Source organism: Cololabis saira, chromosome 3 (assembly GCF_033807715.1).
Source record: "Cololabis saira isolate AMF1-May2022 chromosome 3, fColSai1.1, whole genome shotgun sequence".
NCBI lineage: Eukaryota > Metazoa > Chordata > Actinopteri > Beloniformes > Belonidae > Cololabis > Cololabis saira.
The window spans coordinates 43,715,036-43,738,359 of NC_084589.1; the positions used below are offsets into that span (position 1 = coordinate 43,715,036).

General features: G+C 36.6%; 1 protein-coding gene across 1 annotated transcript in view; it reads left to right on the forward strand.

The window, feature by feature from the left end:
• The first annotated feature begins 1,734 nt into the window (after nt 1-1,734).
• sh3bp5b (SH3-domain binding protein 5b (BTK-associated)) overlaps nt 1,735-23,324 on the forward strand; it is a 42,690-nt gene continuing 21,100 nt past the window's right edge. The window contains exons 1-3 of the mRNA XM_061717583.1: nt 1,735-2,060; nt 4,395-4,457; nt 14,413-14,541. Coding sequence (XP_061573567.1) covers nt 1,974-2,060; nt 4,395-4,457; nt 14,413-14,541 — 279 coding nt within the window. The 5' untranslated portion in view covers nt 1,735-1,973. The remainder of the gene's footprint in view (nt 2,061-4,394; nt 4,458-14,412; nt 14,542-23,324) is intronic.

The following is a 23,324-nucleotide window of genomic DNA, read 5'->3' on the forward strand; positions in this document are numbered from 1 at the left end:
TGCCAATCCAGGAAGCAGGAACACACGGAGGCACACATCAAGCACTGGAAATCTGCAACAAAAACCACAGACAAAACACAAAACCAACACGGAGCCGACCAAAACACGAGCATCGATTGACCCAAATCTCGAGATCCAAATACGGTCTGAGCTAAACTACCGCTAACTAACTTCAAAAACTACAGAGCAAGCGTGCAGGTGAACAACCCAGTGTATATATCTATGTGTGTGTATGCGTGTATGTACTGTATATGACTATGTGTGTGTGTGTGTGTGTGTGTGTGTGTGTGTGTGTGTGTGTGTGTGTGTGTGTGTGTGTGTGTGTGTGTGTATGTACTGTATATGTATACGTGCATGTGTATGTATATGTCTGTGTGGCTATTTGTGTGTGTATATGTGTGTATGTATTTTTGTGTGTGTGTACGTATATGTTTGTGTGGCTGTGTATGTGTGTGTGGCTATGTGTGTGTATGTGTGTGTGTATATGAATGTGACTTAAGTGGCTGTATGTGTGTGTATGTATGTGTGGCTAGGTGTGTGTGTGTGTATGTGTAGCTATGTGTGCGTACGTGTACATGTATGTATGTATATATATATATATATACATATATATATATATATATATATATATATATATATATATATATATATATATATATATATATATATATATATATATATATGTATGTATGCTTGAGAGAGTGTGTGTGTATATGTCTATGTGGCTATGTGTATGTATGTGCGTGGGTATGGGAGTGGGAGTGGGAGTGTGTGTGTGTGTGTGTGTGTGTGTGTGTGTGTGTGTGTGTGTGTGTGTGTGTGTGTGTGTGTGTGTGTGTGTGTGTGTGTGTGTGTGTGTGCGTAAAAATCCTGTCAAAGTTCCACCTGAAGTATATCTATAGTGGGGGAGGGGCGGAAGCAACCCCGCCACCCGCGAAACCAGGGGCCGACGAGGAAGAACCCGGAACCCAGGCCACCAGCAACCCCACAGAGGGGAGAAGTAGGAGGGAGGCAACCCACCGCCAGCGAGACCCGGTCTCACTTATCCGATATCTATAATAATAATATAATAAAAAATAATATAATATATAATGAATAAAAAATAATATAATATACTAAACACAATAATGAAAATAAAGATAATGATAATAATATAATTATTATTATTATTATTATTAAATTGTTGATTATCCTTGCAAAATTCCACATCCACAAATCCAAATTCTTACACAAAAAACCTCTTTTTTTACTTTTCATTGTGAATTCAATCAATATCTGGACTCTATTAAGTGTTCTACTTATTCAAAAGCAATCAAAACCATAAATGTATGTAAATGTTTTGGCTTTCTGTTATAATTTCATCCCCCCCTGGCTGCTTATAATGTGTTGTGCTTTTTGTTTTGTTTTTTATTTGAGTTATACTCTTTATATGTTATAATTCAACTTGAAATTGCATTATGTGAAGATTTGTAATCATTGTACTTTTTGCAAATGTTAAATAAAAAAAATAAAAAAAACTGTGACACTGTACATCAGGGGGGGTTGCATGATGGGGGAGGAGACTCAGAAGTCTCACATCTCCGAGGATTTGTGCAGGCTGATTTATGGGTCCGCGTTACACCAACGCAGAGCCTTCGGCGTAGGTACGCAGCGACGCGCACAGGCTACGCCGTCGATTTAACGCAGCTCCATAATTGAGGCTTCACGTGACGGCGAGGGGCGGCCGGAGCAGAGCTCCGCCAGCTGATTTCAGACGCTCATTCAGGGCGGTGGACGAGCAGAGTCAGGGCGGACGGTCCCTCCTCACCATGTTCCTCTATGAAAACCCCATCTTTTAAGCAAATGCCTCAGGTTTGAGAGCAGACGTGCGGGTTTTGACTCCATCTCTCGGCGACAGGAGGAGACAGATGAGTGCGCGTCTGCCGTGAAGCTGCGTCTTTGTTCGGCTGTGGTTTGTGTCCTGCAGCAGCAGCATGGAGCTGCAGAACGAGCTGCAAAAGGAGCCTCGATCCGAGGACGAGGCTGACTACGAGGACGAGGAGGTGGACCCCAGAATACAGGTATACCGTTTTTATTTTCTGCATTTTCTACCTTATTTTAATGAAATAAAGGCTTGTTGCAGCTCAGCCATCCAGTCTGCCCCCAGACAGCTGCAGCTAAACCACAAAGTCCTGGCTGGTACTATCAAACAACAGAATAATTTCAGTAATTTATTGAAAATATGAGCAAAATAAACATAAAGTATCCTGTTTACTTATTGTATCTTAAGATAATTCGTTTGGTTGCGCAGTTTAGGTGGTGGCTTTGTGAGCAGCTGATGCCAAAATGTTTTACAAAGACAGTTTTATGGCTCTGCTGATGTCATTCAAAAACAGTTAATTATGAGAGTTAGTTCAGTTCTATGAGCAAAACGTCCATTTTTTTTTACCCAAGACATATCAGTTTATAATTGATATTAGGGCTGTTCGATTTTGCCCAAAAATAAAATCTCGATTTTTTTTCTCTCAAAATCCGATTTTCGATTACGATTATTTTGTGAATTCACAAAAGGCAAAGAAATGATTTCAAATATGCTTTTTTTTTATTGAACATTTGCCCCATTGGGCATTAAGTGCAAACTTTGCTCTTATTAAACCAAAAATGAATGAATAAAGTGCAAAACTCTGTAAAATAAGTTGAAAAAAAGTTTAAAAAAATATGATAAAATATAAAGTTTTATCTCTGAAAAAAAAAATCAGCAAATCAGCACTTGCAAACATACAGTAAGTTATATTTCCAATTAAATAAAACAAGACATTTTCTAATTAAACTAAACTGGGTCTTTGCATGCTAAATAATAATGCACTAAAGAGCATTATCTCTGCATTAAATGGGGCATTTGTCGCAGGTATTGAGAGGTATTTCCATCAATCATTAATATGTGTGCAGACAAGGTAAAAAAAAAGTGAAAATTCGATTTTACGAGTTTCACGTTTTAACATCGTTCTAATTACATAATCGCGATTACGATTTAAAATCGATTAATCGAACAGCCCTAATTGATATATTTGATTGCAGAGTTGTTCAGAGAAACAACACCAGTCTTAATAAGTGACCATGAGCCATGAAAGAGGTGGTGAAAATAGTGAGGCAATGTGAATAAAACTCCTGAGATCAACAGACAGTGAAAGGACTATTGATTGAGAGCTTAAGTCAGTTAATCAGTAAGTCTGCAAAAGTCAGAAACCTTGAAAACAAATGGGCTTTCTCAGAACTCCCATTAATCTCAGCTGATCCTCATAAATAATCATTTTTACTGACACGTACTGTGAGACGGAGAAAACTGAGGCTGGAACTGGATTGTGTATTTTGTAGTGAACATAAGGTAATCATTACAGCTCTAGATATTTAACATAACTTGAGTCCACAGTTTCTTCATGTAAGGCCTAATGACGTGATGTCTGTCAGGACTGGAGTAGATGGTTGTTTTTGAAGCCCATGTTAAAAACATTCCCCTATCTGAATTTTACTGATGATTACAGTAAGTTACTCGCAGTCTTTCCTACTAAGTAACTCTGTAAATTGCAGAACTGAGTTATTTTTATTCGTGCTCTTTCATCCATGGTTGCATTTATATGCCAGAAGAGAAGTGGTCCCCCTTTGTTTGTGTTTGACGTTTAAACAGTTTCATGTTGGAATGACTTCCAGTTAATTCATGAGGGGAAAGAAGATGAGGATCAGAAGTCAGGACAACAAATAGTTTGGTTTGGGCAAATATGCGTTTTCTGTTATTGCTATATTTTGTGTGGTTGAATTGCAAAGGGAGTTTGTACATTTTGAGAAGTTAATGTTTGTTATACTTGTGTAGAAACACTAAATGACTCGATCTGCTGGCTTGATCTTGGATTTCTGCTGATGCATCACATACTCCTCAAATTCACAACAATTGCTCCATCAATGTGATTTAGAATGTCTGTGTTTTGACGTGTCGTCATTCAGGAGTCCTGTACCTAAATATTATTAGTTGTTGTTATTGTATTAAGTCCTGCCACAACCTCCTTACAGAAAGGATGCCATGAGTTCATAACAGTGGATTTGTACCTGCTGTTGGGCTTTTGTTGAGGCATCAAGATCTCCTTTTAGAGATTTTGGGGATGATAAATGTGTTGCCTGCAAAGTTAATTTAAATATAAGAAGGAAAACAAGTATTTTATGAGTAATGCTATGTTATTTATGAGCTCCAAAGATTTTTTTTTCTATAAAAATAAGATTACGAGGATCTAAGTTTTCACATTCCTGACTCCCAGCTCATTAAATTCATTCCAGATGTTTCATACTCCCTCTCCTTAACTTCCAGGTATTGTAACTCCCCTGCCATAATTTTCTGTATCTCATTGTGCTTGTATCTCTTTCAGGGCGAGCTGGAGAAACTGAACCAGGCCAGCGACGACATCAACAGATGCGAGACAGAGCTAGAGGTCAGACCAAAGAGCTGAGTTCAGTCTGTCAGTTTGGCTTTTCAGAAAAATGTGTTGTCATGAAACGATCACTTTCTGCAGATGCAGCATTTAAAAATGTCTTCTTTTTTTAACTGAGTCAGATGGACCTTTGCTCTGATTCCCAGCTAACTGTAAATTTCTCATCCTGTGTCAGCAAGTTTCAACATACTGACAGTTGATGGGGTTTTTTTGTCAGAGAAATTCACATAGTAGAGTACTACAGTAAACTACTTTACAGGACTGTCTCAGAAAATTAGAATATTGTGATAAAGTTCTTTATTTTCTGTAATGCAATTTAAAAAAAAAAAACAAAAAAAAAACACAAATGTCATACATTCTGGATTCATTACAAATCAACTGAAATATTGCAAGCCTTTTATTATTTTAATATTGCTGATTATGGCTTACAGTTTAAGATTAAGATTCACAGAATATTCTAATTTTTTGAGATAGGATATTTGAGTTTTCTTAAGCTGTAAGGCTAAGCCATGATCAGCAATATTAAAATAATAAAAGGCTTGCAATATTTCAGTTGATTTGTAATGAATGCAGAATGTATGACATTTTTGCATTACAGAAAATAAAGGACTTTATCACAATATTCAAATTTTCTGAGACAGTCCTGCATGCTAAGTAAGTAGTATACTTAGTTACAATATCACTTGAACTTAGACATTGTACCACCTATCAATATGATGTCAAAGCATTTAATCTAAAACTACAGGTTCCAAATTGGAAACTCTCATTAGTGCAACAGTCTGAGAAATGTGAATTTCCGATTATAAGACTTGACATAGATTGGGAGGGGGCAGCTTGCTGAGAACTGCTGTGGAAAAACTAATCAGAGCCTTAGCGCTGTCCTCTCTGTGGGATTTATGTAAATGTATGATGAAACCTAACGCTGAGGGTTCTCTCTGGAGATCCCACTGGGACGGCTCAGCCAGGTGTTTCTGGAGGTTTAAGAGCACAGTCTTGCATGCTCACGGAAGATTAATTTTGGCTTAAAAACACGATGAGTATGAGTATTTGGACTATTTTTATTTATTTTTTAAACCATATGTGCAAATAATGAACTGGTTTGAATCAGTCAGGGTCTGTCTTGTTTTACATGAGCAGGACTTTTACTGTGAAGGCATACAGGACTGTCTCAGAATATTAGAATATTGTGATAAAGTCCTTTTATTTTCTGTAATGCAAAAATGTCATACATTCTGGATTCATTACAAATCAACTGAAATATTGCAAGCCTTTTATTATTTTAATATTGCTGATCATGACTTACAGCTTAAGAAAACTCAAATATCCTATATCAAAAAATTAGAATATTCTGGGAATCTTAAACTGTAAGCCATAATCAGCAATATTAAAATGATAAAAGGATTGCAATATTTCAGTTGATTTGTAATGAATCCAGAATGTATGACATTTTTGTTTTTTCAATTGCATTACAGAAAATAAAGAACTTTATCACAATATTCTAATTTTCTGAGACAGTCCTGTAGTCTAGTGTGGTGATGACTGCATGTGTGCAAAATGTGTTGGAAAAACCTGCTTTTATTTATATAAAATAAACCCGTCTACGCCACATTTACACTAGGATTTTTGCTGCGTAGTGTAATTTTTATTGTGGACTGTATTTAGATGAATTAAGAGTCATCGAGCAGGCAAAGTTCATCTTGTGTCCGACCTGTGAACCCGTCAGACGTAACGCGGAGATGAGGCTCATTCAGGTCCAGAGAGGCATCTCAAACGCTGCACAGCTGATCTTTGAATCTCTGTAAAGGCTGATGGCTTACATTTATGTAGGTCAGCAATAAACGAGCACTTTTATAGAGCTGAAAGTCCAAACCCCCGTGGCACTTGGGAGTTTAAAGCCCTACATGTGTTGGGCAATGCCTTGACAGTTTAACCAGAGGTCGATTCTAGATGGAAGGGAATTCCAGTTTCATGATCCGAGTAGGGCTGCAACTGACGACTATAACGATAGTAGGGATGGGCGGTATGGACTAAGAAATGTATCACAATAATTTCTGGCATTTATCCCGATAACGATAAAAATAAAAAATACCAATTCAACTCCACCTTTTTAACTATAAATCTATCATCAAGACATTCAGTCTTTGGAGCCCCCAAAACACTGCTCTAAAAGAATACTAAATGCTACTAAACTACACCAATTAAATTGAATTAATAAAAACCAATTAAATTAGTACACCTGTACTGCAAAACTGTAATGACTGAAATGAAACAAGTTTGAAATGTGAGAACCGATTCAACATTTATTCAAACTGTATGGCTTAAACAGTGGGATAACAGTGCAAACAGCAAAAGTACCGGTAACATTGTCCTTCAAGTTTTCTTAGCTTATAAAATCACAAAATAGAAAAAAATACAACCTGATAAATAAAGAAACGGGACAAATAAATAAAAGTTCACTGAAAATAAAATCCTATCAGTGATGACTCTTCTAATATAAATAAAATGTTCAAATTAACCTGTGGTTGGAACATGCCACAAATTAGATACTATTGCAATTTTGTTTCGTAATAGTCAAACGTTATATCAAAATGTAACAACCATTTCCTTCTGTTTTTGCAGACTCTGCACATAATAGATGATGTTTGCTCCTCGTCTCTCTTTTTAAATCCAAACCAGTTCCAGATAACGGAGCTGGAGCCTCGTTTAACAACGAGCTCCTCGTTCTCAGATCCGCCTTCCGCCATGTTTGTTACACAAAAACGTCATCAACGGGAATTTATCGTTTTTACAGCGAGATGACTAATTCTTACTGTGGGGAATTTTTTTGACGGTATATCGTGAACGGTAAAATATCACCCATTCCTAACCAATAGTCATCGACTATTAGCCGAATAACCGGATTGTGAATCTCAGAATTATTAATTGGTTCTTATTTAGCTCTCTGCCTTTACATTTTGCATTGGGTTGTTTAAATTATGTGCTGGTTAAAGATAAAAGACAAGAAAGATGGACTCTGCTATTGCTTATATGCAATTCTTAGCAGAGATGAGAAGGAAGGTAATGCCTCTCTCTGTCGTTTTATTTTTTTGTTGACGATTAAATGTGTTGCCGACTGTTTTTATTATTGATTTGTGATTGCTAAAATCTACAGGTGAATTTGCTCTATTGTCCCCACGGTGACATCTTTGCAAATAAGAAAAATGTGACTAAATGTCCATATTGTCAGCATCGTATCTGGATTTCAGTTCATTACCTTTTGGCATCAATACACACATTGTGTGACTGCATGAAACAGCTCAGTTTTAATTGCTACTCTGCTTGGTGCTGTAACAATGACATGACTTGTAAAATATATAATGAGATTGCAGGTTTTTGTCACATGAGATTATAAACTGTAACCTACTGAGTGAAGATGGGAATAGATGTTCAGCTCAAATTTGATCTAGGTGATCATGTAGATCATGTCTCTTGAAGAAAGAGCTGAGGAAACACTGCTCTACTGTTTCTTTACCCCGTTAATTACTTTAGGAGTCAGTGCAGTCTCTTCAGCTGAGCTTATTGTCTTGTTGTCGTGCAGACTGGGATGTAAGAAACCTACAAATGTGGTTTGGTGTCTGTAGCGTCAAACTGGCAGAGGTGTCAAGTAATGAAGTACAAATACTTGTAATTTTGGTTATCTATACTTCACTGGAGTAATTGTTTTTCAGACGACTTTTTACTTTTACTCCTTACATTTTCACGCAATTATCTGTACTTTTTACTCCTTACATTTTAAAAACAGCCTCGTTACTCTATTTAATTTCGGCCTTTAAAAAAAAACTATCCAGTTAAATTGCTCCATCCGGATAGAGTGAATTTGGTTGTGGTTGTTTCAGATGTTCTTGTCCAGTTTTGTTCTTACATCCGTTCCCTCAGATTCCTGCAACTAAACTTGGATGTACATTCCAATAAAGGTTATGATAAATGATAACATGCCTCTGAAGATTGACTTTTTGCACCATTACAATACTTATAGGCAACTAGTCATCATATCTCCTGCTCTCTGAAACACATGTTAATGCTCAATAGTACACATATATGGTTCTTTAATATATTTGCATTATACTAAGATGCATTCATTTTCAATGGCTTTTGTCCTTAATGGTTTTTTTCCCCCTTACATTACTTTTACTTTTATACTTTAAGTAGTTTTGAAACCAGTGCTTTTATACTTGAGTAAAAAACTTGAGTTGATACTTCAACTTCTACAGGAGTATTTTTAAACTGTAGTATCTATACTTCTACCTGAGTAATGAATGTGAATACTGAAGACACCTCTGCCAACTGGTGCATTAGCAAACTGAAAGAGCTTATTACAAGAACAAATATTTGTCTGTTGCCACATTAGAAGATCACTCCCATCACTCTTGGCTACGCGGTCATTGTTGTATTATTGTTTTATTTCTGGCCACACAGTCAGATTCTACTGCTGTCTAAAATCCCAGGGAGATTAGGAGATATTCCTCTGACTTGCAGCTGCACGTCTGTCGGCTGAGGTTTGGGGATATTGCAGATACTGTAGTAGAACAGCAAGAAAAGAGATTCTGCAAATGGAAAAACATCTGCAATTGCTCTGTGGTTCCAGTACATAACCTTTGGTTGCTGGCCAGTGGAGCAGCGCTGTGTTTTTCTCTGTCAAGGCTCCTAAATCAGAAGAAAATGACCGTCCAGTGAGACCGGAGTGTTTTTCTGAATGATTAAAAATGTAAAGCATAACTGCAGCTTTACTGGTAGGCAGTAAATATTATCAGACCCCAACTCTGCAGCGGACTAAGGCGGTGGGAGTGACGTACAGTAAATGAGGCTTGTGTTGTGTTTGCAAATTCATCTTCTGCCTTTTTAGAAAACTATTTTTCACCAACGCTCATGTACTGTAAGTAATGTTGACAACATTACTGTTAAATCAGCTGCTGGTGTCGTATATTTAATGCCCAACCGTGCATTCAGTTGGTCAGATTTGATCTTGCTGGTTTGGACGGGGATAATAGCAGGTATTTCACATATTTAAAATGAAAAATGTAAGTAAATCTAAGTTTAAATAAGTCATTTCCTTCAGCAACTCGTGTACCTGATTCTGTTAACTTTCTTGCTATGATTTATATATAAAAAAGACTTTCTGTGTACAGTCTCCTCTTCTTTTATCTTGTAATTTGTTGTTATGATACCAGTATAGTCGGTTGCACTTCTTTTCGTGTCCTATAAATACCTGATGGAATCAGTACCAGTCTGACCTCTTTTCTATTTACTTTCTCTAAAATGAGATTGTTTTAAGTGTTAACATTTTTCTTCAGTACCATGAAGGTCTTCTCTTAGGGGAAAAGGTTTTGTCACAGGTAAAAAATTGTAATGTTTTATGGGAGTTTTGTAAGATGGAGCCTGACATTGATGATGGGGGAACATTGTGTTAGGGCTGGGCGATATATCGAGATTTTAATATATAGATATATTTTCAAACGCGATATGGTACGAGACAATATCGTTTATCGATTAAAAAAAAATTATTTTTTTTTTTATGATTTTGATATAGCTTATTTTGTGACAAATTGACTTGAATGTTTTATTTGAGATTTGCACAAATGTTTTGTTATTTGCACAACTGTCAACCTCAGTGGAAAAGTCTGCCTGTTACTGTCTACATTGTATTAATTGCACAGTGTATTCTAATTTAATTGTTATGCAGGAAAGGGATATTTGTTTTATTTTATTCAAGAAGCATTTTTATTCTATATATGCAGGCAGTTTATTTTTATTTCATTTGTTTTATACATTTTGATATTGTGCAGACCTCTGTTAATAAAGGAACCTGTGTGACATTTGGCACGAGGCTTTGTATTAAAACTGACTGTTTTTTTAAAGGTTTGCCTCAGAAAAAATGAAGCTAACAGAGATGCTATGCTATAATGCTTTGGGGGAAACCCCAATTATGCCACAGAGAAAATATTGATATATATCGAGTATCGCCATTTAACTAGAAAATATCGAGATATGACTTTTGGTCCATATCGCCCAGCCCTACATTGTGTAACCTGTTGGTTGTTGCTGAAGGGAGATGGCATCACTTCTTTCCCCCACTAAAGGACACAGTCTTCTTATTTGAAGAAACGGCCAGAACTGGGAAAGCTGAAAATGGCTCTTATTGCATTAAACAGCTGAGAAATCAATGCATTGGTAATTATGAGCTGAATTGTGTTACATTTCTTATATACTTACCATTTTAGTAGTTATATAAGTACAGTGTATGGAGTGACTTTTATGGCTCAACTCCAGCACAGTTCATGGGAAATGATGTAGAATTGCTGACTTGAGTTGAAATGAAGGGTGTGCCAACCCACATTGAGAAAGTCTGTGGTAACCGTGTTCCAGTTTTACATTCATGACCGAGTTTAAAAAGGGTCAGCATTCCATTCGATGTTTAGTCAAGTCAGCATTTTAACCTCCTTTTACTCTCCGTTTCCCTTGAAATCCGGTCGAGCGTAATATCAAAACAAAAGGACTGTGAATATTTTAGTTCCGTTTTTGTCTCTAAAGTAGTCTTGGTGCCAGCAAGTGGATTTACCAAACACAAGTCTTAAATAATTAAGATAGCTAGCAAATGATTTATTGCATTCATCAAGAAAGAAGGAACATATTTGTTTCTTTTGTGTGTACCATTTTTCTCAGCTTCTCTAAATATGTTTGAGCTGTAAACTCTCGATTAGGAAGCATGTAATTCCAAGAAACTGCTCTGCACTTTTGCTTATAAATGCAACTCAAACACTTAGTAAAGTTTGTATTTTGTCTTGATGACTTGGCTCTAAAAATAAGGGTAATGTGAAATAACTTTACATAGATTTGATTGTAAGTTCAACATTGTTCTAATGCAATGCTGTGCCATGATGCAAAACTGAGGCTGAATTTAAAGGTAATTTCAAGCTATAGTTCTTATAGAAATACTGAAATATGTTGTCCCTTTGGTTTTTCAAGGATGGGAACACAATTTAGATGATTTTATAGTTGACTACTGTTGCCTGTATGCCAACTTTTGGTCTTAGAATTGGTGCATGGCTTTATTTTTAGGAAAAATGAAAAAGGCATGACACCCTGAATACTTTGTGTGTTCCTTCAACATGAAAAAAAGATCTTAACCATCACAGCCTGCCGTGTGGGTTTTTTTTTTTTTTTTTTTTTTTTTTTTTTTTTAAGCTGTGATTGAACTGCTGCTCCGTAGGACTTCATTTTTCTAAAAGTGTTAGTCAGTTGAAGTGTTAGACATTATATCACATCAATTTTAAGTTTCAATAAAACATAGTTCTGGTCTTGAGGGAAATTACCCAAGACTGTACATTTCAAAACAAGCAAATTAGCAGAAGCAACATGTACGTAGTCATAGTCAAGAAAACTTGAATGTATGAAGGGATTAACATATGACATTTTTAACAAAAGTAGAGCTTTCATTGAGTAAGGGTCTGATTGATCTACCTTATTTCAGATGAATTGAAAACAGTCTTTACAAAATATCCTACAGTTTCATCCAGAATTGACAGATTTTAGGAAGCAATAATTAAAACTCTTCTGGTTCTCAGCTCTTTTCACTGGCTTACTTCCTCCAAATTTGCAACATGCATGCAGGAACATGCACGTAACATCAGTTCCTCTTGCTCATTTTTACATCCTGTCGATCAAAATCCTATCAATGTAGCTTATAGATAAAGATGCAGCTTCTGTGAAAGTTGTGATCTTATTATCTATAAGTTGTAAGTGGTAGTTGTGAAGGTTTTTCAATTTAACATGTTGACTTCTAGCCATACTGAAGCTTTATTTTAATCATACTCTTTGACAAGACAGACTAGACTCTATATTGATTCTTTACATGTTTATTAACAGGACAGTCAGAGTTGTTGGCCTCATTCAGCATGTCTTAATCCTATTGCCCTGCATGCTTTTGATGTTTCTCTGCGTCAACACACCTCAAATTAATGGATCACCATCAGCCTGTCATCAAGGTCTGCAAAGTGGGTTATAAATAGAGTACACATACAGTATGCAGAATAAGAAGTCGTGTTTGTTTGTTTGTGTGAATGACTAATAAAAAAAATGTTGCAAACCACTTTGAGGAACTTGCAGAATGTGCGGACCATTTAGCAAGTAACCAGTTTAATTTTAGGCAAATGATGTGCAGCAGCATGGGAACTGACTTTAAAAAGAAGTTCCCAACTTTATCTTTTTGATAAAGTTGTTTTGGTTATGATGAATCTTTCTTTACATAATTAATACTGCATGTAGTTGAATATATCCACGATATTAACAGCATGCCTTAAGGCCATACAAATGTACAGAGACCATAATGTAAAGTCACCATTTCTGTGGAAAATCACGCATTTTTTGCACTTCTATTAGTGAGCTGGCCTGGTAATCTACAGGACTGTCTCAGAAAATTAGAATATTGTGATAAAGTTCTTTATTTTCTGTAATGCAATTTAAAAAATTATGGTTTACAGTTTAAGATTCCCAGAATATTCTATTTTTTTTAGATAGGAAATTCGAGTTTTCTTAAGCTGTAAACCATGATCAGCAATATTAAAATAATAAAAGGCTTGCAATATTTCAGTTGATTTCTAATGTAGCAGATGTAACTTGGTCAGAGATTTATATGGTACGAAGGATTTCTTTTTTTCTGGCTGTTTTTCTTCTTAGATGACTTGGCACCCTTTATGCCATTTGGATCATCATAATTACATTTCAGAGTTAAAGGTCAGAGAAATTCCCCTTAACAAATACCAGTGGATTAACAAAGATTTAAAGGCTCCACTTCTTGTCGGTTAACAAAATTGCACAAGTCATACATTCTTCAGTGTCGGCTCTTTATCTGATGGGGTTTTTTCTTTCTCCAAAATGGTTATTGAGAGAACTTTTGACTTTGTTGAGTTGACTTTCCCCACATTCAGTAGAATTGAATAGCTGGAAGCTAATGTTTATCACGCACTATTTACTTCATTGTTTTTCTCTTTTTTATTTTGGACCTTTTAATGGTTTTGGTGCTTTGGGTTTTCTTTGCCATGACCAATATTGGAGGCAACAATAGCTCGCTTCCTTTCCTCTACTCGTAGCAACTTTACAGTCTTTACAAATTTATCAAAATCCTTTTTAACAGATTTCTGAAGTGTTCTTACTAGGCCTGTGTTGAAAAGATCGATTCTCCGATTTTAAATCGATTCATATGTCTAAAAATCGATTAAAAAAAATAAATAAAAATAAATACTTTTTTTTTTTTCATCATTACATTACAACTTTTGGTACTTTTTTGTTTATGCCCAAAAAAGGAATGTTTTGTCGGACACGAGAATAACTGGTGCCATGTTTTTGCCTTTAAATATGTTTAAAGGAAATTTTCAGTTATAATTGCATAAATTGTCTATATTTCTTTGCTTTATATATTGTCTTGGGGTTACATTTGCATAAATGTTAAAAACCTAATTCTCATAAATGGGGAAAAAATAAAAGCGATTTCTTTCGTCTCTGTTTCCTCCCTGGATCTGTTTGGTAATTCTGACCGACATGATGTTTCTGAAAGCAGTTCTATCAGCATTCTGGGAGCTGATTGGTCCTTACAGCATCATTAGCTGCAATACTTGCTGTTGAATCTCAATATAATACTAGTATTAATATGTTGCATAACTAGACAGTCATATAATTCATGCAACAGCTGAAAAAACAGTTTTATTAACAGTAACCCAAATCAATATCTGATCGTGATAATCGATTCTGAATCTTAAGAATCGGAATCAAATCGATTCTTGACATTTGAATGGATCCCCAGCCCTAGTTCTCACATCCTTCACCAACTGAAATCGGGCCATGCCTTGCTCTTAGCTGCTTCTTTTAGTTTCAGAGTATTCTGCCGCCAGACGATAATGACTCTCTTCTCCGTTTTGTTCAGGATGCGAGGCAGAAGTTCCGCTCGGTGTTGGTGGAGGCCACGGTGAAGCTGGACGAACTGGTCAAGAAGATCGGCAAAGCTGTGGATGAATCCAAGCCGTACTGGGAGGCTCGCAGGTTGGCCAGACAGGTCAGTCATCGATAGATGCGTGGAAGACCGGGATAAATGACAGAAACAATTAAAAATCGATATCAGATCACAAGTTCAATATGCAAACTTCCACTCAATTGTGTGTCAGATGTGAAAGCAGACCCAAAATAACATTCTCTCTGCTGCATTTCCATAGTTCCTTAACAGAAACTGACATAAATAATGGCATAATAGTATAAAGTTTAGCTTTACATGTGATATATCAAGCTGACATGCTTAATTCTTCTACAGGACTGTCTCAGAAAATTAGAATATTGTGATAAAGTCATTTATTTTCTGTAATGCATACATTCTGGATTCATTACAAATCAACTGAAATATTGCAAGCCTTTTTATTATTTTAATATTGCTGATCATGGCTTACAGTTTAAGAAAACTCAAATTTCCTATCTCAAAAAATTAGAATATTCTAGGAATCTTAATCTTAAACTGTAAACCGTAATCAGCAATATTAAAATAATAAAAGGCTTGCAATATTTCAGTTGATTTGTAATGAATCCAGAATGTATGACATTTTTGTTTTTTAATTGCATTACAGAAAATAAAGAACTTTATCACAATATTCTAATTTTCTGAGACAGTCCTGTATTTGTGTCAAGTTGCGCCTGGTCTGGTTATTGTCTTATTCTTTAACAGTGAGGGGTTGACCAGATCAAACACTGGGACTTATTTGCTTGTAAAGCAAACGTGACGTGAAGTATAATCAAGTCTTTAGCCACTAAACATTCATTTTGAAAGTAAAAAACTGACTTGTTTGGTCAGAGCTGAAGTGGGATGGCTGGATATACAGTAACTTATAATTGACAAAACAAGTAAGGTCACCATTGTTTTTGTACTTCTTCTCAGAGTATTTTCCAAGTCCTGATCTTAAGGAGTCTGACATTAATTTCCACCTGTGTCGTTTTTCTATCTTTTAAACGGTGCTAGTCTCTTGTAAATTCCCTGCCCCCTCACAGGGAGAGAGGATTTAACTTCAGAGTGATTTCAGACTCCAGCCTCACTTCCCTTTTCAGCTCGGCCTCGGTGAAGAGCGTGTTTGTGTGTGTGTTCACACGATATCGATGGAGGAAGCCACCTGCGTGTCTCCATATGAGCCCACGCAGCTGTGAGAGGAAGCTCAGGGATCGGCTGCCATTTTTAAAGCTCTTATTGTGTCCTCCTGCGCCCTTCTATCCCATGACATGATGCACAGACGCCAGCTGTCGTTGGCGTTTGAGTTATGCAGTTACTCTGAACGTAAAGGGTCTTTTTTAACGCTATGCTGAAATGGAGGCAGTGGTGAAAGAGTTTCTGTGAAGTAACACTGCAACAACTACACTTCCCTGTTTTCAGCCGTAATGCCCTTTTTTAACCCACATCAACAACGTCCTCTGAGAAACCGCTGCTGCCGTTTTCATTAGGAGTCACATGAAAATATTCACATGTTAATTTATCAAGAGGGTGCACGTGCATAGAGCATCTATGGGAATTTTTAGAAAATCCAGATTAGATCTGAATGCTGACATCAGCTGTGGATTTGATTGTGATCTTTTATTTATTTATTTTTTGCATTGGGTATCCCAACTTATGAATCTAAAATTATCACAAAACTCAAATTATTATTAAGGAGTTATCAAGTTTTCAAGTCAAACTGCCTAAGTTTGTATAGTTATGGAGGTTGTTGTGGAAAAACCCATAAAATGCTCTTTATACATTCTTTCCAACTAAGTGAATAACTGGACTGAAACTGAGTGTCTAAATTACCAGGAATAAGACTTAAGAGATGATCCAGATTTCAGTAGATTTCATTAAACCGTTGCATGCAAAAGGGAGAAAATACATCAGGTGTCTCGATGCAGAATGAAGATGAAACAAAGAAGCATAATGATTTTAAGGCATAAAGGATGATTCTTTCTTAGAATTCGAGTGGACAAACACATATTTAAGGTCAGTGTTAATCTTTTTCTGAGCAGACGACCAGTGTTTACACTTTTTGGCCACAGCTATATTTCGCTGGTCTTAGCAGTTTTGTGCCAAGGCAAAATTTTCCATCACAGAGGTGGAATAATTGGGCAAATAAACTGAAAATCTGATCATAAATGAAAGATATTGGGAATGTGGCTGTGATGAAGGCAACATAAATATGATAACGGCCCTGGAGGAGACTGAGTTATAGATGCTCAGTTCATTTTAACTTGCACCTGCTGTCTCACTTTTATTTTGGTCTTCTCTCCACATTTATTCTCACTCTTTAGTGTTTGTATGAAACAACTAAAGTTTAACATTCATAATGGATGCTTTGAAAAGACATGCATTAAGACAAGAAACAAAGAATATGAGGATGGGAAGGTCTTTCTTAGAGAGAGGGTGGGATTACAGACGGGGTAAAGCTTTTGGCTGATTCCTTATAGGATCAAATAGTTTTAACCTTTTCTACTACAGAAACTGTAGTAGAAACTGCTGTGAAAAGTAATCGGTTTATATTTCATTGATAATTTTAGTTTGGCTTCATCTTACCTTCTTAATTACTCTATGGAAAAGCAACTGCCATTTCTCAATATTCAGTTTATCTTAATCTCCAGTTTTATTAACACAAAGAAGATAAAACTGCTGTAATTCCTTGTTTACAGTTCAGCTTTTTCCCTCATTTGCACGCTGTAATCGCACCAAAATCGCACAAAAATCTTTGAATGATGGCTGATGGGTGTCTAATTTGTAGCACTCTTAACCAAAAAGTAAAAAAGACAGTAAAAGTAACCAAAAAATGTTTTTGGTCCTGAGTTTGCTGATTATTTTACAGAGAGAATCTCGTACCCTCATCTTCACACTACTCCAGAATTGATCTGATTGTTTTAATGTTTATTTCAGTGTTTGGATGTTTCAACCACAGCCAGTTTGGTAAGACGGTGTGTCCAACTGATGTATCTGAGATTAGAAAACTGCATTTTAAATCATAGTCAGCTTTTCAAACATCAATGTTAAACCCACTAAACAGTTCCATCTGTTGAATGGATGTGTGTTTGCTGTGTTGATGTTTCCCAGCTCTTCTAGTTGTTCAGCTTTACATCAGCATAGAAAGACCCATGGCACTTTATTTCAGATCTTTTCATCAAAGTCTCTATTGTTCTCCGGCTCTCTTTCCCTCGTCCTCCTGCTCCCTCATGGAGCGGTATCTTTTCATCAGGTCTCTGCGGTAGTTCACATCACTAGGCTGCACCCAGGCATCCTAAAGCCAAGGCTTAAGTTTCACTTAGAAGAGAAAGGAAAATCTGAGTGGATATTTGGAGATTCATCATTCAGTAGTTGCTACAGCAGTAATGTTTAACTGGCAGAAGAGCTTTCTAGTGTGGCCTTTGTTTCCTCATCTCAGCTCTGCCCATCTTCCGTTATTCAAATATGCACTCAAGAGAGTTTGATGCATAAAACTGAGATCTGAGTCGTATTTTACTGCAGCTAATGTTTACCATTTTTCAAAAATGACACTTTGGATGGAGAGTTCTCAATAATTTGGGGCAAACAAAGGCCTTTTTTGTCATTGCATGCATAATGTCATGATGCAAATGTTAGAGCTTTGGAGTCTCATGGGAGTGGTTTTGTTAGTATTAGTATTTGTACAGCGTTTAGCACCTGTGCTTTAGTAATGCTTCCAATAATTTAGTTCTGCTGACAAACTGACACTTAAAATGATGATAAAAGCGTCCTGATGCTGCAGAGGACGTTCCCTCTGCTGCAGCTTCCACACACTCTGTACAGTCAGTCTCTTAAAACCTGAAGAACTGTTTTCCTCGTAGCCCAGATAATTCGGTGATTCAGAGATCCGGCTGCTGAGAGGAAGGACATTTTTTAAATATGCTTTTTCATCTCTGCACTCACAAGCTCGCTCATTAGAATATGCAGTGTAACTTTCATAAGAAGATGAAAGAAGGGAACTGAAAAAGTTTTGGCAACATAATTCGTCTCAAAATCTCTTGCTCGGTGTTACTTTAAAGCATCAGAACATGCCCGACAGAGCTTTATAGGGGTTTTAAGGGTACTTTAAAGTTTAACCAGTCACAAATGGATAATTCCAATTCAAATCTCTTGGTAGTAAATGAAACCTGTTTTGAAATAATTTGTTTGTTGCACTTATCTTTTTTTTTTCTTTATAAATTGAGTATACTTCTACTTAAACCGATGAGATGCCTCTCTGACGTCATTATTTTGTCTGCTCCTCCTTATTAATATGATGGGAATCAAATGTTTTTGCAGTTTCAGACGAATAGAAGGCACTGCCCAGGCAGCGTCTCTGATAGCGGTGGCTGGGAAGAGATAAAGACTTCAGTCTGACCCGTCTGACCCGTCTGACCCGGACACAACAGTGTTCAATAATGTGCTTTTACATCAGGCATTAGTGGATCTAATGCCTCATGAATGAGTCATCGTGCAGACGAGAAATTAAGATTTCCTCGCTGAGTAGCTCCATCATTTTTAAAAACATCCACAAACCTTTCAGGGTTTTAAAGGTTTTTAAATTTAAGATGTTCAAACACTGTTATTGCATGTTCTTCTTCTTAAAAGGCAACATTTGCACTTTTAAACAAAGGTGAACAATTGTGGATGCAGTATTTTGTTGAGAAAATTGACTTTATTTTCCAGACACAGTTATCACAGTAGTATGGAAGCCCATAAAATATATTATTTATAATATAAATGACATAAATGAGATAGAAAGTCATAATTATGAGATAGAAAGTCATAATTATGAGATAGAAAGTCGAAAATTATGAAATAGAAAGTCGAAATTATGAGATGGAAAGTCGAAATTATGAGATGGAAAGTCGAAATTATAACTTTCTATCTCATAATTATGACTTATTGTAGGGATATTTTTATTTTTAAGGCTAAGTTTTCATCTTATTTTTTTTTTCTTTTACTGGCAGAAATGGGCTTCCATACAGTAGCTCAGTATTTTTTTTTTTTTTTTTTTTATTCTTCCATTGTAGAGTCAGTTAAAGATCAGTCATCAGTTAAAGAGTAAACGAGTGCAACCTGAAGAATCCAGCTATCAGGAGATCTTTTTTTTCTTCAAGGACTCCTCTGGCAGATGTAATGAAAATTGCATGAATCAAACTCTCGACCTTTCTGGTGGAGAGAAGTGTCTGCAGGCATTAACTTAAATGACTGCACTTCTCCATGATGATCTCACTGACAAAGTTTAGTCAAGTGGCCCTAAAAGGGGGTTGGGAGAGACTTATCAGTGACTTGGACAATAATCAGAATGGCTGAAGGTGGCAAGGTGAAAAGTTTGCAGTGATTTCTCAAGAGCACATATTACTTCAAAGGGTTTGAGTTTAAGTGCTGACCTTGCTGTTTCTCATGTTAAAGTTTCAGTAGAAGGGTTTTTATTTATTTATTTTTCTTAAACTTAATGAAATATGCATTTCGCCCCCTTTTTATTCCAGTTCATCTCGGAGCCACTTAAGGATGGAAGTGAGGCGGTAGCAGACACGGTTTCTCCTCTTGCTGCCAGACTGGCATGTCAATTCAACTTCTTTTTATTGGTTGCACTTTTATAAAGTCTCTTATTCTGCCATCTGTCATGATGGATGGATTGGGCAGAGCTGCAGTGAATGTTCTGGTTTTATGCCGTGATGGTGCAGTGGAGTCTTTAAAGTGGACGACTCGGTGCTTTTGATGAGTCTTGTGACGGCAGGATCAGAAGCCGCTCTTGTTGCTGCTTCACGCTGTGCGTTTACATATTTGCTGATTTCTGAGTGAGGAGAGAGTGAGTAGTTGGACCTCAGACACGAAGGGATGCAGTGCAAGTTAATGATGTGCAGCGTTTAGGCTCAAGAGTTATTTTAGATGGGCAAGTGAAGAGAAATGTTGTCAAATATTTAAACCAAACTGAAATTTAGCATAAGTGTATTTCTGCGTTTGGGGAGGAAAATACAAGCTATAATATCAGCAAATCAGTTTAATAACTATGCAGTTTGACAGTTTTACAGATACAGGACTGTCTCAGAAAATTAGAATATTGTGATAAAGTCCTTTATTTTAAAATGTTATACATTCTGGATTCATTACAAATCAACTGAAATATTGCAAGCCTTTTATTATTTTAATATTGCTGATCATGGCTTACAGTTTAAGAAAACTCAAATATCCTATCTAAAAAAATTTGAATATTCTGGGAATCTTAATCTTAAGCTGTAAGCCATAATCAGCAATATTAAAATAATAAAAGGCTTGCAATATTTCAGTTGATTTGTAATGAATCCAGAATGTATGACATTTTTGTTTTTTTAGTTGCATTACAGAAAATAAAGAACTTTATCACAATATTCTAATTTTCTGAGACAGTCCTGTATACACTATATCTCGAAAAAGAAAATGCTCAATTACGTTTTTCTGCGTAATTGTATAATGTCTGTTAAATGGGAATTGCCAACTTTTTTATCTAATGTTAAATAATTGAGATATTAAATGTCAAATGAGGATGACTCGTTAAATATGCGGCGTCCTCACAAAACACTTCCCTCAGTGACCTCTCAAACTTCACCTCCTTTGACTTCTTATCAACCTGCTTTCCTCATCCGTTATCGTCTCTGTCTCTCTTTATCTCCCTTTATCCCCTTCGGCCTGCGCTGCAGTCAGGTTTGTCTGGCAGGCGGAGCTGGCGGACGGGGGGGATGTTGATGGATGAAGTGACATGGATATATGGATGGATTGAAAGATGGAGGGATTTAGGGATTCACGGGAGGGAGGGAGAGAGACAGACGAGGTCACAGACATCTGCTCTGACATTTACCTCCTGGGATGCTGCATGCGTGTATATTGTACTCGTTTGTGTATTGTTACTTAAAAAAACATGCATTAGATCACGTGGGAATAGAAATGGACGGATGATTTAACGGATTCGGTTGCAAATGTGAACAACAGAGCATCACTGTAGTGACATTTTTACGGTGGCCGAGACCCGCCATTGCTGAAAATAAAAGTAACGCTGCAAACAGAAACAAATGCTGCTGCAAATAAAATAAATGCTTGGCAAATAAAAGAAACGCTGCAAATATAAAGAAACCCCGCTGCAAATAAAATAAAAAAATAACGCAAATAAAAAAGCCACAACGGAAGTGAATTACCGGGGACTATTTTTGCCGATGCACCGGTGTTGCACATTAAAAATTACACGTAGCGACGTTGAACACTAACCTTTTCACTTATTTTCTCGTTCGTTGTTCTTCTTATTCCTCGCTCTTCTTATTTCTTCCTTTTCACTTACGTCTCCTTCGTCTTCTCCTCTCACGTAAAAAACACTGGTGCATTTTTTTTTTTTTTTTTTAATTTGCAGCAGCGTTTCTTTATATTTGCAGCATTTCTTTTATTTGCAGTGGCGTTTGTTTTAATTTGCAGCACTATTTTATGTGCAAAGCGTTTATTTTATTTTCAGCTGCGTTTATTTTTATTTGAAGCGTTTCTTTAATTTTCAGCAATGGCGGGTCTCGGCCAACGTACATTTTTCTTTGAACTTTGTTTATATTCATGTATTCAAAGTTAGTATCATTTCAAAAACCGAAGGGCGAAAGAAAACGCATACCTGTCACCAGGAGTTTTTTATTTCTTTTTAAAGCAGCTTTGCACTGGAACCTGCCATTCCAACAATCAACCCGTAGCGCATTTAGAAGTTGGTCCATATAGGCCGTACGTCTTACAAGTATCTTCTTAGAAATGTAAAACTCACAGGGCTGGACTGAAATAAGCCCAGGACTTATTTGAAGGCACTTCATCAGCTGGCAGTTGATACTTCTGCCATCTGAACAAACTTTGTTCATATAAGCAAAAGCTTACACAGCCGGGGATAGATCAATGAATGAATAGGAGGGATCAGCACAAACTGTTCATGCAGCAACTGTAAACAGGTGATGTAAATATGTGAGATCGAGTCACTTACGCGTGTGATTCATGTTGTCATCTCAGTTTGCTGTTTGTGGTCTCAGGCTACATACAGCCCGGCAACGACCGGCTTCAAACGGTACTGGATGTAATTTGTGTGTAAAATACATTTGCATGGTCCTCCAAAACCATAAATTAGTACTGGGGGAAAAAAATAAATAAATAAAAAAAGCACACTCTGCAGAAGAGGGGGTCATTGAGTGGAGTTAAATGGTTCACACCACCCACTAAACTAAAGCAACTTTCTGAACATAAAGACTTGACTGCAGAAACAGCTGTGGGTTAAAGAAAAACCACCTCAGACGTATTTCATTATCAAACTTCCAGAAAGTGTCAAAATGTGGCTGTTTTTTAATCTTTATGTTTTTGTTTCCATTTTCCAATCCATATATTGGAAGCTATTATTGTACTGTAATATAAGCATCTAACATACAGGGAAATCTTTACTACATGTTGCCTGAGACCGTTCTAAAATAAAAAAGTGAGTCTTGCTTTTATTTCCAACTTCTCCCTTTTGAACTCCTCACACAGTTCTACTTTTCTGAGCTTGGACAGACTGTATCTCTTCCAATTATCCCGTTGAAGGCGGTGAGAGACTTCAGAGACTGCACTTTCCCTCCTGCTGAAATCTGTGTCTCATTTCAACCCAAAGCTCCAGCATATCTGGGCCAGAACCATTTAGTTCCACTATCTTTCGCAATAAGCTGAAATTGAAGTCTGCTTGAGGCAAGAGGTAATCAGGCTGTATTTATGTCTTAACCTGGGACCTTATTTTCCCAGGCTAAGATTCTTCAGAAATAAATACTCACATTTGACAAGGGAGCAGAGATTAGCCTAACTTTTCCTGG